This window comes from Taudactylus pleione, unplaced genomic scaffold, assembly GCF_031769625.1.
Source record: "Taudactylus pleione unplaced genomic scaffold, aTauple2 ptg000608l, whole genome shotgun sequence".
In the NCBI taxonomy this organism is placed as follows: domain Eukaryota; kingdom Metazoa; phylum Chordata; class Amphibia; order Anura; family Myobatrachidae; genus Taudactylus; species Taudactylus pleione.
Window position 1 is genome coordinate 3,264,346 of NW_028285010.1, and position 20,036 is coordinate 3,284,381.

At 45.3% G+C, this 20,036-nt stretch overlaps 1 protein-coding gene across 1 annotated transcript in view; it reads right to left on the minus strand.

Annotated features, from left to right (window-relative positions):
• SPATA17 (spermatogenesis associated 17) overlaps positions 1-20,036 on the minus strand; it is a 308,936-nt gene that overhangs the window by 107,019 nt on the left and 181,881 nt on the right. The window contains exon 7 of the mRNA XM_088454023.1: positions 6,542-6,745. Within this exon, the coding sequence (XP_088310149.1) occupies positions 6,542-6,745 (204 nt within the window). The remainder of the gene's footprint in view (positions 1-6,541; positions 6,746-20,036) is intronic.

The following is a 20,036-nucleotide window of genomic DNA, read 5'->3' on the forward strand; positions in this document are numbered from 1 at the left end:
CTGACCGTCTTCATACTCTGACCGTATAACACTGACCATCTTCATACTCTGATCGTATAACACTGACCGTCTTCATTCTCAGATAGTATAACACTCAACGTCTTCATACTCTAACCATATAACACTGACCATCTTCATACTCTGACAGTATAATACTGACCGTCTTCATACTCTGACCATATAACACTGACCATCTTCATACTCTGACCGTATAACACTGACCATCTTCATACTCTGATCGTATAACACTGACCGTCTTCATACTCTGATAGTATAACACTCACCGTCTTCATGCTCTGACCATATAACACTGACCATCTTCATACTCTGACAGTATAACACTGAACGTCCTCATACTGTGACCGTATAACACTGACCGTCTTCATACTCTGACCATATAACACTGACCGTCCTCATACTCTGATCGAATAACACTGACTGTATAACACTGACCGTATAACACTGACCGTCTTCATACTCTGACCGTATAACACTGACCGTCTTCATACTCTGACCGTATAACACTGACCGTCTTCATACTCTGATCGTATGACACTAGCCGTATAACACTGACCGTCTTCATACTCTGACCGTATAACACTGACCATCTTCATACTGTGACCGTATAACACTGACCGTCTTCATACTCTGACCGTATAACACTGACCGTCTTCATACTCTGATCGTATAACACTGACCGTCTTCATACTCTGACCGTATAACACTGACCGTCTGCATACTCTGCCGTATAACACTGACCGTCTTCATACTCTGATCGTATAACACTGACCGTGTAACACTGACCGTCTTCATACTCTGATCGTATAATACTGACCGTATAACACTGACCGTCTTCATACTCTGACCGTATAACACTGACCGTCTTCATACTCTGACCGTATAACACTGACTGTATAACACTGACCGTCTTCATACTCTGACCGTACAACACTGACCGTCGTCATACTCTGACTGTATAACACTGACCAGCTTCATACTCTGACTGTATAACACTGACCGGCTCATACCCTGACCGTATAACACTGACCGTCTTCATACTCTGACTGTATAACACTGACCATCTTCATACTGTGAACGTATAACACTGACCGTCTTCCTACTCTGACCATATAACACTGACCATCTTCATACTGTGACCGTATAACACTGACCGTCTTCATACTCTGACCGTATAACACTGACCGTCTGCATACTCTGCCGTATAACACTGACCGTCTTCATACTCTGATCGTATAACACTGACCGTATAACACTGACCTTCTTCATACTCTGACGTATAACACTGACTGTCTTCATACTCTGACCGTATAACACTGACTGTATAACACTGACCGTCTTCACACTCCGACCGTATAACACTGACCGTCTTCATACTCTGACCGTATAACACTGACCGTCTGCATACTCTGCCGTATAACACTGACCGTCTTCATACTCTGATCGTATAACACTGACCGTATAACACTGACCGTCTTCATACTCTGATCGTATAACACTGACCGTATAACACTGACCGTCTTCATACTCTGACCGTACAACACTGACTGTATAACACTGACTGTCTTCATACTCTGACCGTATAACACTGACCATCTTCATACTGTGACCGTATAACACTGACCATCTTCATACTGTGACCGTATAACACTGACCGTCTTCATACTCTGACCGTATAACACTGACCATCTTCATACTCTGATCGTATAACACTGACCGTATAACACTGACCGTCTTCATACTCTGACCGTATAACACTGACCGTCTTCATACTCTGACCGTATAACACTGACCGTCTTCATACTCTGACCGTATAACACTGACTGTATAACACTGACCATCTTCATACTCTGACCGTATAACACAGACCGTCTTCATACTCTGACCGTATAACACTGACTGTATAACACTGACCGTCTTCATACTCTGACCGTATAACACTGACCTTCTTCCTACTCTGATCGTATAACACTGACCGTCTTCATACTCTGACCGTATACCACTGACCGTCTTCATACTCTGACCGTATAACACTGACCATCTTCATACTGTGACCATATAACACTGACCGTCTTCATACTCTGACCGTATAACACTGACCGTCTTCATACTCTGACCGTATAACACTGACCATCTGCATACTCTGATAGTATAACACTCACCGTCTTCATACTCTGACCGTATAACACTGACCATCTTCATACTCTGATCGTATAACACTGACTGTATAACACTGACCGTATAACACTGACCGTCTTCATACTCTGACCGTATAACACTGACAGTCTTCAAACTCTGACCGTATAACACTGACCGTATAACACTGACCGTCTTCATACTCTGGCCGTATAACACTGACCATATAACACTGACTTTTTAACACTCACCGTCTTCATACTCTGACCATGTAACACTGACCATCTTCATACTCTGATCCTATAACACTGATCATATAACACTGACCGTCTTCATACTCTGATCGTATAACACTGACCTTCGTCATACTCTGACCGTATAACACTGACCGTCTTCATACTCTGACCGTATAACACTGACCGTCTTCATACTCTGATCGTATAACACTAACCGTCTTCATACTCTGACCGTATAACACTGACCGTCTTCATACTCTGACCGTATAACACTGACCGCATAAAACTGACCGTCTTTATACTCTGACCGTATAACACTGACTGTATAACACTGACCGTCTTCATACTATGACCGTATAACACTGACCGTCTTCATACTCTGACCGTATAACACTGACTGTCTTCATACTCTGATCGTATAACACTGACCATCTTCATACTCTGATCGTATAACACTGACCGTCTTCATACTCTGACCGTATAACACTGACCATCTTCATACTGTGACCGTATAACATTGACCGTCTTCATACTCTGACCGTATAAAACTGACCGTCTTCATACTCTGACCGTATAACACTGACCATCTTCATACTCTGATCGTATAACACTGATCGTCTTCATTCTCAGATAGTATAACACTCAACGTCTTCATACTCTAACCATATAACACTGACCATCTTCATACTCTGACAGTATAATACTGACCGTCTTCATACTCTGACCATATAACACTGACCGTCTTCATACTCTGACCGTATAACACTGACCATCTTCATACTCTGATCGTATAACACTGACCGTCTTCATACTCTGATAGTATAACACTCACCGTCTTCATGCTCTGACCATCTTCATACTCTGACAGTATAACACTGAACGTCCTCATACTGTGACCGTATAACACTGACCGTCTTCATACTCTGACCATATAACACTGACCATCCTCATACTCTGATCGAATAACACTGACTGTATAACACTGACCGTATAACACTGACCGTATAACACTGACCGTCTTCATACTCTGACCGTATAACACTGACCGTCTTCATACTCTGACTGTATAACACTGACCGTCTTCATACTCTGATCGTATGACACTAGCCGTATAACACTGACCGTCTTCATACTCTGACCGTATAACACTGACCATCTTCATACTGTGACCGTATAACACTGACCGTCTTCATACTCTGACCGTATAACACTGACCGTCTTCATACTCTGATCGTATAACACTGACCGTATAACACTGACCGTCTTCATACTCTGACGTATAACACTGACTGTCTTCATACTCTGACCGTATAACACTGACTGTATAACACTGACCGTCTTCACACTCCGACCGTATAACACTGACCGTCTTCATACTCTGATCGTATAACACTGACCGTCTTCATACTCTGACCGTATAACACTGACCATCTTCATACTGTGACCGTATAACACTGACCGTCTTCATACTCTGCCGTATAACACTGACCGTCTTCATACTCTGATCGTATAACACTGACCGTATAACACTGACCGTCTTCATACTCTGATCGTATAACACTGACCGTATAACACTGACCGTCTTCATACTCTGACCGTACAACACTGACTGTATAACACTGACCGTCTTCATACTCTGACCGTATAACACTGACCGTCTTCATACTGTGACCGTATAACACTGACCATCTTCATACTGTGACCGTATAACACTGACCGTCTTCATACTCTGACCGTATAACACTGACCATCTTCATACTCTAATTGTATAACACTGACCGTATAACACTGACTGTATAACACTGACCGTCTTCATACTCTGACCGTATAACACTGACCGTCTTCATACTCTGACCGTATAACACTGACTGTATAACACTGACCGTCTTCATACTCTGACCGTATAACACAGACCGTCTTCATACTCTGACCGTATAACACTGACTGTATAACACTGACCGTCTTCATACTCTGACCGTATAACACTGACCTTCTTCCTACTCTGATCGTATAACACTGACCGTCTTCATACTCTGACCGTATACCACTGATCGTCTTCATACTCTGACCGTATAACACTGACCATCTTCATACTGTGACCGTATAACACTGATTGTCTTCATACTCTGACCGTATAACACTGACCCTCTTCATACTCTGACCGTATAACACTGACCATCTTCATACTCTGATAGTATAACACTCACCGTCTTCATACTCTGACCGTATAACACTGACCATCTTCATACTCTGATCGTATAACACTGACTGTATAACACTGACCCTATAACACTGACCGTCTTCATACTCTGACCGTATAACACTGACAGTCTTCAAACTCTGACCGTATAACACTGACCGTATAACACTGACCGTCTTCATACTCTGGCCGTATAACACTGACCATATAACACTGACTTTTTAACACTCACCGTCTTCATACTCTGACCATGTAACACTGACCATCTTCATACTCTGATCCTATAACACTGATCATATAACACTGACCGTCTTCATACTCTGATCGTATAACACTGACCTTCGTCATACTCTGATCGTATAACACTGACCGTCTTCATACTCAGACCGTATAACACTGACTGTGTAACACTGACCGTCTTCATACTCTGATCGTATAACACTAACCGTCTTCATACTCTGACCGTATAACACTAACCGTCTTCATACTCTGACCGTATAACACTGACCGCATAAAACAGACCGTCTTTATACTATGACCGTATAACACTGACTGTATAACACTGACCGTCTTCATACTATGACCGTATAACACTGACCGTCTTCATACTCTGACCGTATAACACTGACTGTCTTCATACTCTGATCGTATAACACTGACCATCTTCATACTCTGATCGTATAACACTGACCGTCTTCATACTCTGACCGTATAACACTGACCGTCTTCATACTCTGATCGTATAACACTGACCGTATAACACTGGCCATCTTCATACTCTGATCGTATAACACTGACCGTCTTCATACTCTGATAGTATAACACTGACCGTCTTCATACTCTGATAGTATAACACTGACCGTCTTCATACTCTGATAGTATAACACTGACTGTCTTCATACTCTGATAGTATAACACTGACTGTATAACACTGGCCATCTTCATACTCTGATAGTATAACACTGACCGTCTTCATACTCTGATAGTATAACACTGACCGTCTTCATACTCTGATAGTATAACACTGACCGTCTTCATACTCTGATAGTATAACACTGACCGTCTTCATACTCTGATAGTATAACACTGACCGTCTTCATACTCTGATAGTATAACACTGACCGTCTTCATACTCTGATCGTATAACACTGACCGTCTTCATACTCTGATAGTATAACACTGACTGTATAACACTGACCGTCTTCATACTCTGATCGTATAACACTGACCGTATAACACTGGCCATCTCCATACTCTGATAGTATAACACTGACCGTCTTCATACTCTGAAGTGCGATTTATGGAAGTGGACTTCTCACCTGCACACACACAGTGTAGACGAAACAGCCAATCAGTTATGTAGGAGCCAGTGACATCACTGACGCCCTGCAAAACTGACCTACGTGAAGCCAGTCTCAGGAACATAAGACCGTCTGACACATCTAATCATCCTGATGTCACCGCTCACATGTCTGCGCTGCAGCTAGCCGCACGCACATTGTGAGGCAGAAGATAGTCATTTCAGTCTTGTGAACGAATAATGAGCATGAATACGTCTGCGAATATGTCTAACATCGTGTCTATCATTGGGGGGGCCTCAATTAGGGGGACATGAGTGGGGGTAGCCATGAGGAAAGGGGGGGGCTCTTCCCTCCAGTCTGCATTATTCCTCTTACCCCAGCAAAACAATAACCCCAGCTGGAGAGGCTAAAATGTCTTATAGAATATGCTGTCTGAGTGCCATGATTACCGCACTCTTGTCTACTGTCCGGGTAACGTCGGGGAGGCTCTTCAATCTCCGGTGACTCTCCTGGATGACTGCAGAGTGGGCAAGTCTTCCCGAGCCCCCTAGCTGACACCCACTTAACAAGTGAAGCGGGCAGTATTGGCAGCTGTACAATGCCGGTAATTGAGGCGTGGTTTTATTTCGTCTACATATTATAATTCTTACCTGAGGTTTCTTTTTGCCTATCGGTGGAAGAGGCTCTGTGGTTGGGAATGAAAATGGACGTCTGCAGTCTGACCAATCCGGAAAGCCAGCAAGGTGATTGTGTTTCTTCGGATGCTCCTTAGGGCTCCTGGGCCTGGCCCTCTGTAGCAGGTACTCCATCTCATCCGGATACTGTCTGTACGGGGAGTTGAATACACTGGCAACCTTAAACATAATATAGAAAATAAATCAGATATGAATGAATCTCCATGGATTGTACCTAAAGTTTAGCAGTTATATTGGTATTTTTACTACTGCAAACTGACACGCAAACAAAGCTGACACTGTGGTGCTCATGTAAGGTGACACGGATGCTGCTATCTGTGGTGCTCATGTAAGGTGACACGGATGCTGCTTTCTGTGGTGCTCATGTAAGGTGACACGGATGCTGCTTTCTGTTATGCTCATGTAAGGTGACACGGATGCTGCTTTCTGTGGTGCTCATGTAAGGTGACACGGATGCTGCTTTCTGTGGTGCACATGTAAGGTGACACGGATGATGCTTTCTGTGGTGCTCATGTAAGGTGACACGGATGCTGCTTTCTGTGGTGCTCATGTAAGGTGACACGGATGCTATCTGTGGTGCTCATGTAAGGTGACACGGATGCTGCTTTCTGTGGTGCTCATGTAAGGTGACACGGATGATGCTATCTGTGGTGCACATGTAAGGTGACACGGATGCTGCTTTCTGTGGTGCACATGTAAGGTGACACGGATGCTGCTTTCTGTGGTGCTCATGTAAGGTGACACGGATGCTGCTATCTGTGGTGCTCATGTAAGGTGACACGGATGCTGCTTTCTGTGGTGCTCATGTAAGGTGACACGGATGATGCTATCTGTGGTGCACATGTAAGGTGACACGGATGCTGCTTTCTGTGGTGCTCATGTAAGGTGACACGGATGCTGCTTTCTGTTATGCTCATGTAAGGTGACACGGATGCTGCTTTCTGTGGTGCTCATGTAAGGTGACACGGATGCTGCTTTCTGTGGTGCACATGTAAGGTGACACGGATGATGCTTTCTGTGGTGCACATGTAAGGTGACACGGATGATGCTTTCTGTGGTGCACATGTAAGGTGACACGGATGATGCTTTCTGTGGTGCTCATGTAAGGTGACACGGATGATGCTTTCTGTGGTGCACATGTAAGGTGACACGGATGCTGCTTTCTGTGGTGCTCATGTAAGGTGACACGAATGCTGCTATCTGTGGTGCTCATGTAAGGTGACACGGATGCTGCTTTCTGTGGTGCTCATGTAAGGTGACACGGATGCTGCTATCTGTGGTGCACATGTAAGGTGACACGGATGCTGCTTTCTGTGGTGCTCATGTAAGGTGACACGGATGCTGCTATCTGTGGTGCTCATGTAAGGTGACACGGATGCTGCTTTCTGTGGTGCTCATGTAAGGTGACACGGATGCTGCTATCTGTGGTGCTCATGTAAGGTGACACGGATGCTGCTTTCTGTGGTGCTCATGTAAGGTGACACGGATGCTGCTATCTGTGGTGCTCATGTAAGGTGACACGGATGCTGCTTTCTGTGGTGCTCATGTAAGGTGACACGGATGCTGCTACCAGGTGGGCCCTTGAAGCTCGGCCTGGTCATTATAGTTGCCATAGGGTCCTGTGGTGTGCCTGAAGCCTCTATACAGGACTCCTCTATACTGGTTTATATTGTAGCTTATTGTAAAGATCAGATCTGCAATGTAAAACATACTACATATGAATGTACTGACAGTGTGGCACCTGGACAGACTAACCAGACACGGGGGACAATATTATCTCCTTTCTAGGCCACGTCAGCTGGAGATTATAGTGATGGCAGGAATCACACCTTCATTCTATTACAGCATTTCAGTTTATTTTGTTATATTCTTTTATCAAACAACTACTCAGAACTTCTGTGACGTTGACCCTGTATTTGTTCCCTGTGACAGTAATTCTGTGGGAGCGCGGCACAGTTTTCACACCCAACACATTTCTTTTTATTTTCTGAAACAACTTATGAGGCCAGCATCGGAGACGGGCTGCCGGGACTTCATTTTCTCCAGCAATTTTCTGAAGTGACAAACACTATGGGGAAATCTTGGCTAAGTGTTAAACCTACAGCACAGTTATTCGCAGTACTGTCATGCTAACCTCAAGCTCAATAAGTAGCAGCGAATCTCAGGAGGGAACCCCGGCTAATAGCTTCTCGCTGACCTTCCTGCATGGAGGCCTGCTGGTGACTGCTGCTCCTTTGGTGAATATGGTAAATGAGGTGTGAAAAGTGCTTTTTTTTTAAAGGCCATGATTCTCACATGTCAGAAAATGAGCTACACATTAGATATATATATATATTTTCTTCTTTTTCTTTTTTTTTTCCAGAATCCCTTTTCCTTATGAAACCTGCACACGCTTTCCATCATGGAAAGTCATGCGTGACCTGTGATATTAATTGCACCGGGTCGGGAGTACTGGTAAACGTATCATTTGTTATCCAGTCGTCCTTAGCTCTACGTTAATAGTTTCAATCGTTTTGCATTTCTGACCATCTATCTTCTGTCTTTCCTTCCATCACTTTATTCATAATTAAGCACATGAATAAAGGTACTGCTGCAGCCATAAAGGAGAATCCCCTCAGACATCAATAGAAACATCGGATATCATGGAAGAAAGGAGCCTGCAGGTCCTTATGGCCATCACTTTTCTGTATTTTTTAAGGAGTTTTTTGCCTGTTTTTTGTTCATGTATTTCTAAGTCTAAACAATAGCAATAAGTGTGCGCGCCATGTTTTCCTGAATTCTGCTGAACTGCTGCGAGACAAGTCCATGATAACATCTCTGTAAAAAGTTATTTTCTGTTACTCCTCAGTTTTCCTCCACTTTTAAAGTGTATCTTGTTGTAGAGATCTTCCTCATTTGCAGAAACACTGCCCCCCAGTTAGTAGCTTTGATATAGAGACCCAGGTCCGTTCCCTCCTCTGAGCTGTGTTCCCCTCTTGCAGTCTCTCCTGAGAAGTATTATTATGCAGCCCATGCACCATTGTAGTGTGACACCCCGACATAGTTCTGATGGGGGTCCCTGGTCTCTGCACATGGCGCAATGTGAGGTATCCCCGGAGACCTATACAGTGGCAGCACTGCACGTCACACTTTACAATTTTTGGAATCAGGGTGGGGGTGTGGCTATGTCACAAGTGGACGTGTCCATACCCTGCAGGGGCGTGTCTGGTGCCTCTGACGCTATAGGCCGTACCCAGAAACACCTATTTATTGCTGCAGGAACCAGTGTCAGGCGTGTGCGACACCTGCTCTCCGCTTTCTGCAGTGAGGGGGACATTACTCCCAACATTCCCAGCAGTCTGGACTAGAGATGAGCGGGTCCGGTTCCCTGAAAACCACAACCCACCCGAACTATGGGGATACGAGGCAGATCTGAGTCGGCTCGGGTTTTCCCGCCTGACTCAAATCTGAAAATGAGGCAAAACGTCATCATCCCACTGTCGGATTCTTGCGGGTTTTGGATTCTATAAAGGTCCCGCGATTCGCCGCCACTTTTCATTCCGGCTGTGGAGAGTGAAGAGGGAGCTGGGAGATGTGCTGTTGTTGTTGTTAATTGCACGCTAACGCTGTGCATAGGGGCTGGCTGTTGTCTATAAGGGCTGGCTGTTGTCTATAAGGGACTGGCTGTTGTCTATAAGGGACTGGCTGTTGTCTATAAGGGACTGGCTGTTGTCTATAAGGGCTGGCTGTTGTCTATAAGGGACTGGCTAGCTGTTGTCTATAAGGGCTGGCTGTTGTCTATAAGGGCTGGCTGTTGTCTATAGAGGAACTGGCAGGCTGTTGTCTATAAGGGCTGGCTGTTGTCTATAAGGGACTGGCTGGCTGTTGTCTATAAGGGCTGGCTGTTGTCTATAAGGGCTGGCTGTTGTCTATAGAGGGACTGGCTGGCTGTTGTCTATAAGGGCTGGCTGTTGTCTATAAGGGCTGGCTGTTGTCTATAGAGGGACTGGCTGGCTGTTGTCTATAAGGGCTGGCTGTTGTCTATAGAGGGACTGGCTGGCTGTTGTCTATAAGGGCTGGCTGTTGTCTATAGAGGGACTGGCTGGTTGTTGTCTATAAGGGCTGGCTGTTGTCTATAGAGGGACTGGCTGGCTGTTGTCCTGTCCATAGGGGCTGGCTGGCTGTTGTGCTGTGCTGTTCAGGGGGTGCTCTGTCCTTCAGGGGTGCTCTTCACCCACCCAAAGTGTGAAAGAAAAATAAATGAGTGTTATGCTGGCCATACACGCTACAATTATCGGGGCAATCCGCCTGATATCGGCGGATCGCCCCAATAATTGTAGCGTGTGGGGGGGCGACCGAGGGTTAAATATTGCTCGGTCAGGCATGCAGGATTGTCCAGTATGCCCGTCCAATGCGATATTTACCCTGTAACTGTCGGCCGCATCGGGCAGTGTATGCCCAGCGCGGCCGACAGACAGACATTTCCTGTGTTCCTTCCTATGGAAGGAACAGGGAAATGTCTCCTCCCCCGGGGGCGGAGAGCGGATGTCGAGGGTAGGACCAGGGAAATGTCTCCACCCCCGGGGGCGGAGCGCGGATGTCGGGGGTAGGACCAGGGAAATGTCTCCACCCCCGGGGGCAGAGCGCGGATGTCGGGGGTAGGACCAGGGAAATGTCTCCTCCCCCGAGGTCAGAGCGCGGATGTCGGGGGTAGGACCAGGGAAATGTCTCCTCCCCCGGGGGCGGAGTCGGATGTCGGGATATACACTGTGAGATTTCTCTCACAGTGTATGCCGGCGTCATCTGCGGCTGGCAGCCGGCCAGATAAAATGTCTGTCGATCTGACAGACATTGTATCTGGCCGTGTATGCCCAGCTGTAGTCATCAGTGCAGGGGAGCTGTGCTGCTGTCTGTTATGGGGCTGCTGCCTCTTTTCAGGGCTTCACCCCAGTGTTCAAATAAAATAATAAATACTTTTTTCTGTGTGCATGTTAGCCACACCTGCCATCGGCGTAGTTGCGAAGGGAGGGCTGCTGCCTCTTTCAGGGGTTCACCCCAGTGTTCCAAAAAAAAAAAAAAAACAACAAAATTTTTTGTGTGTGGTTGTGTGCTTAGTGAGTATGGAGGACAGTCACATGAACGGAAAGCAGGATCCACATACCAGACTTGTAGATGCAGGCAGCAGTCATGATGACGATGCAAGGCCGTCAACGTCATCTATGAAAGCCGATGTACCAGGGCTTAAGTCAGGCCATAAAGTCAGGCTAAAAAAATCAACTTTTACCCTGTTAAAGCAAAAAAAAATGTAAAGCTAAGTCAGCTTTAGAGAAACAAAAAATAGCCAATATGCCATTCACTACATGAAGTGCCAAGGAAAGGATAAGGCATTGGCCTTTATTATATATGACTGGTGGTTCTAGTGATGATTTCAGCCCCTCTGCTTGTAGGAGAGGTACAAAAAAGGTGACCTCTTGTGTAGTAAGTATATAGTCCAGTAGGGAACAAGCATCTCCTCTAGGCCAGGTGACCTCTTGTGTAGTAAGTATATAGTACAGTAGGGGACAAGTCTCGGCTCTAGGCCAGGTGACCTCTTGTATAGTAAGTATATAGTACAATAGGGAACAAGCATCTTCTCTAAGCCAGGTGACCTCTTGTGTAGTAAGTATATAGTACAATAGGGGACAAGCCTCTCCTCTAGGCCAGGTGACCTCTTGTGTAGTAAGTATATAGTACAGGAGGGGACAAGCCTCACCTCTAGGCCAGGTGACCTCTTGTATAGTAAGTATATAGTACAATAGGGAACAAGTCTCTCCTCTAGGCCAGGTGACCTCTTGTGTAGTAAGTATATAGTACAGTAGGAAAAAAGTCTCTCCTCTAGGCCAGGTGACCTCTTGTGTAGTAAGTATATAGTACAGTAGGGGGCAAGACTCTTCTCTAGGCCAGGTGACCTCTTGTGTAGTAAGTATATAGTACAGTAGGGGGCAAGTCTCTCCTCTAGGCCAGGTGACCTCTTGTGCAGTAAGTATTTAGTACAGTAGGGGGCAAGTCTCTCCTCTAAGCCACGTGACCTCTTGTGTAGTAAGTATATAGTACAATAGGGAACAAGCCTCTTCTCTAGGCCAGGTGATCTCTTGTGTAGTAAGTATATAGTACAGTAGGGGACAAGTCTCTCCTCTAGGCCAGGTGACCTCTTGTGTAGTAAGTATATAGTACAGTAGGGGACAAGTCTCTCCTCTAAGCCAGGTGACCTCTTGTGTAGTAAGTATATAGTACAGTAGGGGACAAGTCTCTCCTCTAGGCCAGGTGACCTCTTGTGTAGTAAGTATATAGTACAGTAGGGAACAAGCATCTCCTCTAGGCCAGGTGACCTCTTGTGTAGTAAGTATATAGTACAGTAGGGGACAAGCCTCTCCTCTAAGCCAGGTGATCTCTTGTGTAGTAAGTATATAGTACAGTAGGGGACAAGCCTCTCCTCTAAGCCAGGTGACCTCTTGTGTAGTAAGTATATAATACAGTAGGGGACAAGTCTCTGCTCTAAGCCAGGTGACCTCTTGTGTAGTAAGTATATAGTACAGTAGGGAAAAAGCATCTCCTCTAGGCCAGGTGACCTCTTGTGTAGTAAGTATATAGTACAGTAGGGGACAAGTCTCTCCTCTAGGCAAGGTGACCTTTTGTGTAGTAAGTATATAGTACAGTAGGAAACAAGTCTCACCTCTAGGCAAGGTGACCTCTTGTGTAGTAGGGGACAAGTCTATCCTCTAGGCCAGGTGACCTCTTGTGTAGTAAGTAAATAGTACAGAAGGAAACAAGTCTCTCCTCTAGGCCAGGTGACCTCTTGTGTAGTAAGTATATAGTACAGTAGGGGACAAGTCTCTCCTCTAGGCCAGGTGACCTCTTGTGTAGTAAGTATATAATACAGTAGGGGACAAATCTCTCCTCTAGGCCAGGTGACCTCTTGTGTAGTAAGTATATAGTACAGTAGGGGACAAGTCTCTCCTCTAGGCCAAGTGATCTCTTGTGCAGTAAGTATATAATACAGTAGGGGACAAGTCTCTGCTATAGGCCAGGTGATCTCTTGTGTAGTAAGTATATAGTACAGTAGGGGCTAAGCGTCTCCTCTAAGCCAGGTGACCTCTTGTGTAGTAAGTATATAGTACAGTAGGGGCTAAGCGTCTCCTCTAAGCCAGTTGATCTCTTGTGTAGTAAGTATATAGTACAGTAGGAGACAGGTCTCTCCTCTAGGCCAGGTGACCTGTTGTGTAGTAAGTATATAATACAGTAGGGGACAAGTCTCTCCTCTAGGCCAGGTGACCTCTTGTGTAGTAAGCATATAATACAGTAGGGGACAAGTCTCTCCTCTAGGCCAGGTGACCTCTTGTGTAGTAAGTATATAGTACAGTAGGGGACAAGCCTCTCCTCTAGGCCAGGTGACCTCTTGTGTAGTAAGTATATAATACAGTAGGGGACAAGTCTCTCCTCTAAGCCAGGTGTCCTCTTGTGTAGTAAGTATATAGTACAGTAGGGGACAAGTCTCTCCTCTAGGCCAGGTGACCTCTTGTGTAGTAAGTATGTACAGTAGGGGACAAGTCTCTCCTCTAGGCCAGGTGACCTCTTGTGTAGTAATTATATAGTACAATAGGGAACAAGCCTCTCCTCTAAGCCAGGTGACCTCTTGTGTAGTAAGTATGTACAGGAGGGGAGAAGTCTCTACTCTAGGCCAGGTGACCTCTTGTGTAGTAAGTATATAATACAGTAGGGGACAAGTCTCTCCTCTAGGCCAGGTGACCTCTTGTGTAGTAAGTATATAGTACAAGTAGGGGACAAGCCTCTCCTCTAAGCCAGGTGACCTCTTGTGTAGTAAGTATATAGTACAGTAGGGGACAAGTCTCTCCTCTAGGCCAGGTGACCTCTTGTGTAGTAAGTATATAGTACAGTAGGGGACAAGTCTCTCCTCTAGGCCAGGTGATATCTTGTGTAGTAAGTATATAATACAGTAGGGGACAAGTCTCTCCTCTAGGCCAGGTGACCTCTTGTGTAGTAAGTATATAGTACAGTAGGGAACAAGTCTCTCCTGTAGGCCAGGTGACCTCTTGTGTAGTAAGTATATAGTACAGTAGGGAACAAGTCTCTCCTCTAGGCCAGGTGACGTCTTGTGTAGTAAGTATATATTACAAAAGGTGACAAGTCTCTCCTCTAGGCCAGGTGACCTCTTGTGTAGTAAGTATATAGTACAGTAGGGAACAAGTCTCTCCTCTAGGCCAGGTGACCTCTTGTGTAATAAGTATATAGTACAGTAGGGAACAAGTCTCTCCTCTAGGCCAGGTGACCTCTTGTGTATTAAGTATATAGTACAATAGGGGACAAGCCTCTCCTCTAGGCCAGGTGACCTCTTGTGTAGTAAGTATATAATACAGTAGGGGACAAGTCTCTGGTCTAGGCCAGGTGACCTCTTGTGTAGTAAGTATATAGTACAGTAGGGGACAAGCCTCTCCTCTAGGCCAGGTGACCTCTTGTGTAGTAAGTATATAATACAGTACGGGACAAGTCTCTCCTCTAAGCCAGGTGACCTCTTGTGTAGTAAGTATATAGTACAGTAGGGGACAAGTCTCTCCTCTAGGCCAGGTGACCTCTTGTGTAGTAAGTATGTACAGTAGGGGACAAGTCTCTCCTCTAGGCCAGGTGACCTCTTGTGTAGTAATTATATAGTACAATAGGGAACAAGCCTCTCCTCTAAGCCAGGTGACCTCTTGTGTAGTAAGTATGTACAATAGGGGACAAGTCTCTCCTCTAGGCCAGGTGACCTCTTGTGTAGTAAGTATATAGTACAGTAGGGGACAAGCCTCTCCTCTAGGCCAGGTGATATCTTGTGTAGTAAGTATATAATACAGTAGGGGACAAGTCTCTCCTCTAGGCCAGATGACCTCTTGTGTAGTAAGTATAAAGTACAATAGGTGACAAGTCTCTCCTCTAGGCAAGGTGACCTCTTGTGTAGTAAATATATAGTACAGTAGGGAACAAGTCTCTCCTCTAGGCCAGGTGACCTCTTGTGTAGTAAGTATATAGTACAGTAGGGAACAAGTCTCTCCTCTAGGCCAGGTGACCTCTTGTTTAGTAAGCATATAGTACAATAGGGGACAAGCATCTCCTCTAGGCCAGGTGACCTCTTGTGTAGTAAGTATATAGTACAGGAGGGGACAAGCCTCACCTCTAGGCCAGGTGACCTCTTGTATAGTAAGTATATAGTACAATAGGGAACAAGTCTCTCCTCTAGGCCAGGTGACCTCTTGTGTAGTAAGTATATAGTACAGTAGGGGACAAGTCTCCCCTCTAAGCCAGGTGACCTCTTGTGTAGTAAGTATATAATACAGTAGGGGACAAGCCTCTTCTCTAGGCCAGGTGACCTCTTGTGTAGTAATTATATAGTACAATAGGGAACAAGCCTCTTCTCTAGGCCAGGTGATCTCTTGTGTAGTAAGTGTATATAGTACAGTAGGAAACAAGTCTCTCCTCTAGGCCAGGTGACCTCTTGTGTAGTAAGTATATAGTACAGTAGGGGCCAAGACTCTTCTCTAGGCCAGGTGACCTCTTGTGTAGTAAGTATATAGTACAGTAGGGGACAAGTCTCTCCTCTAGGCCAGGTGACCTCTTGTGTAGTAAGTATATAGTACAGTAGGGGACAAGTCTCTCCTCTAAGCCAGGTGACCTCTTGTGTAGTAAGTATATAGTACAATAGGGAACAAGCCTCTTCTCTAGGCCAGGTGACCTCTTGTGTAGTAAGTATATAGTACAGTAGGGAACAAGCATCTCCTCTAGGCCAGGTGACCTCTTGTGTAGTAAGTATATAGTACAGTAGGGGACAAGCCTCTCCTCTAAGCCAGGTGATCTCTTGTGTAGTAAGTATATAGTACAGTAGAGGACAAGCCTCTCCTCTAAGCCAGGTGACCTCTTGTGTAGTAAGTATATAATACAGTAGGGGACAAGTCTCTGCTCTAAGCCAGGTGACCTCTTGTGTAGTAAGTATATAGTACAGTAGGGAACAAGCATCTCCTCTAGGCCAGGTGACCTCTTGTGTAGTAAGTATATAGTACAGTAGGGGACAAGTCTCTCCTCTAGGCAAGGTGACCTCTTGTGTAGTAAGTATATAGTACAGTAGGAAACAAGTCTCACCTCTAGGCAAGGTGACCTCTTGTGTAGTAGGGGACAAGTCTATCCTCTAGGCCAGGTGACCTCTTGTGTAGTAAGTATATAGTACAGTAGGAAACAAGTCTCTCCTCTAGGCCAGGTGACCTCTTGTGTAGTAAGTATATAGTACAGTAGGGGACAAGTCTCTCCTCTAGGCCAGGTGACCTCTTGTGTAGTAAGAATATAATACAGTAGGGGACAAATCTCTCCTCTAGGCCAGGTGACCTCTTGTGTAGTAAGTATATAGTACAGTAGGGGACAAGTCTCTCCTCTAGGCCAAGTGATCTCTTGTGCAGTAAGTATATAATACAGTATGGGACAAGTCTCTGCTATAGGCCAGGTGATCTCTTGTGTAGTAAGTATATAGTACAGTAGGGGCTAAGCGTCTCCGCTAAGCCAGGTGACCTCTTGTGTAGTAAGTATATAGTACAGTAGGGGACAAGCCTCTCCTCTAAGCCAGGTGATCTCTTGTGTAGTAAGTATATAGTACAGTAGAGGACAAGCCTCTCCTCTAAGCCAGGTGACCTCTTGTGTAGTAAGTATATAATACAGTAGGGGACAAGTCTCTGCTCTAAGCCAGGTGACCTCTTGTGTAGTAAGTATATAGTACAGTAGGGAACAAGCATCTCCTCTAGGCCAGGTGACCTCTTGTGTAGTAAGTATATAGTACAGTAGGGGACAAGTCTCTCCTCTAGGCAAGGTGACCTCTTGTGTAGTAAGTATATAGTACAGTAGGAAACAAGTCTCACCTCTAGGCAAGGTGACCTCTTGTGTAGTAGGGGACAGGTCTATCCTCTAGGCCAGGTGACCTCTTGTGTAGTAAGTATATAGTACAGTAGGAAACAAGTCTCTCCTCTAGGCCAGGTGACCTCTTGTGTAGTAAGTATATAGTACAGTAGGGGACAAGTCTCTCCTCTAGGCCAGGTGACCTCTTGTGTAGTAAGAATATAATACAGTAGGGGACAAATCTCTCCTCTAGGCCAGGTGACCTCTTGTGTAGTAAGTATATAGTACAGTAGGGGACAAGCCTCTCCTCTAAGCCAGGTGACCTCTTGTGTAGTAAGTATATAGTACAGTAGGGGACAAGTCTCTCCTCTAGGCAAGGTGACCTCTTGTGTAGTAAGTATATAGTACAGTAGGAAACAAGTCTCACCTCTAGGCAAGGTGACCTCTTGTGTAGTAGGGGACAAGTCTATCCTCTAGGCCAGGTGACCTCTTGTGTAGTAAGTATATAGTACAGTAGGAAACAAGTCTCTCCTCTAGGCCAGGTGACCTCTTGTGTAGTAAGTATATAGTACAGTAGGGGACAAGTCTCTCCTCTAGGCCAGGTGACCTCTTGTGTAGTAAGAATATAATACAGTAGGGGACAAATCTCTCCTCTAGGCCAGGTGACCTCTTGTGTAGTAAGTATATAGTACAGTAGGGGACAAGTCTCTCCTCTAGGCCAAGTGATCTCTTGTGCAGTAAGTATATAATACAGTAGGGGACAAGTCTCTGCTATAGGCCAGGTGATCTCTTGTGTAGTAAGTATATAGTACAGTAGGGGCTAAGCGTCTCCGCTAAGCCAGGTGACCTCTTGTGTAGTAAGTATATAGTACAGTAGGGGCTAAGCGTCTCCTCTAAGCCAGTTGATCTCTTGTGTAGTAAGTATATAGTACAGTAGGGGACAAGTCTCTCCTCTAGGCCAGGTGACCTGTTGTGTAGTAAGTATATAATACAGTAGGGGACAAGTCTCTCCTCTAGGCCAGGTGACCTCTTGTGTAGTAAGTATATAATACAGTAGGGGACAAGTCTCTCCTCTAGGCCAGGTGACCTCTTGTGTAGTAAGTATATAGTACAGTAGGGGACAAGCCTCTCCTCTAGGCCAGGTGACCTCTTGTGTAGTAAGTATATAATACAGTATGGGACAAGTCTCTCCTCTAAGCCAGGTGTCCTCTTGTGTAGTAAGTATATAGTACAGTAGGGGACAAGTCTCTCCTCTAGGCCAGGTGACCTCTTGTGTAGTAAGTATGTACAGTAGGGGACAAGTCTCTCCTCTAGGCCAGGTGACCTCTTGTGTAGTAATTATATAGTACAATAGGGAACAAGCCTCTCCTCTAAGCCAGGTGACCTCTTGTGTAGTAAGTATGTACAGGAGGGGACAAGTCTCTACTCTAGGCCAGGTGACCTCTTGTGTAGTAAGTATATAATACAGTAGGGGACAAGTCTCTCCTCTAGGCCAGGTGACCTCTTGTGTAGTAAGTATATAGTACAGTAGGGGACAAGCCTCTCCTCTAAGCCAGGTGACCTCTTGTGTAGTAAGTATATAGTACAGTAGGGGACAAGTCTCTCCTCTAGGCCAGGTGACCTCTTGTGGAGTAATTATATAGTACAATAGGGGACAAGTCTCTCCTCTAGGCCAGGTGACCTCTTGTGTAGTAAGTATATAGTACAGTAGGGGACAAGTCTCTCCTCTAGGCCAGGTGATATCTTGTGTAGTAAGTATATAATACAGTAGGGGACAAGTCTCTCCTCTAGGCCAGGTGACCTCTTGTGTAGTAAGTATATAGTACAGTAGGGAACAAGTCTCTCCTCTAGGCCAGGTGACCTCTTGTGTAGTAAGTATATAGTACAGTAGGGAACAAGTCTCTCCTCTAGGCCAGGTGACCTCTTGTGTAGTAAGTATATATTACAATAGGTGACAAGTCTCTCCTCTAGGCGAGGTGACCTCTTGTGTAGTAAGTATATAGTACAGTAGGGAACAAGTCTCTCCTCTAGGCCAGGTGACCTTTTGTGTAATAAGTATATAGTACAGTAGGGAACAAGTCTCTCCTCTAGGCCAGGTGACCTCTTGTGTATTAAGTATATAGTACAATAGGGGACAAGCCTCTCCTCTAGGCCAGGTGACCTCTTGTGTAGTAAGTATATAATACAGTAGGGGACAAGTCTCTGGTCTAGGCCAGGTGACCTCTTGTGTAGTAAGTATATAGTACAGTAGGGGACAAGCCTCTCCTCTAGGCCAGGTGACCTCTTGTGTAGTAAGTATATAATACAGTACGGGACAAGTCTCTCCTCTAAGCCAGGTGACCTCTTGTGTAGTAAGTATATAGTACAGTAGGGGACAAGTCTCTCCTCTAGGCCAGGTGACCTCTTGTGTAGTAAGTATGTACAGTAGGGGACAAGTCTCTCCTCTAGGCCAGGTGACCTCTTGTGTAGTAATTATATAGTACAATAGGGAACAAGCCTCTCCTCTAAGCCAGGTGACCTCTTGTGTAGTAAGTATGTACAATAGGGGACAAGTCTCTCCTCT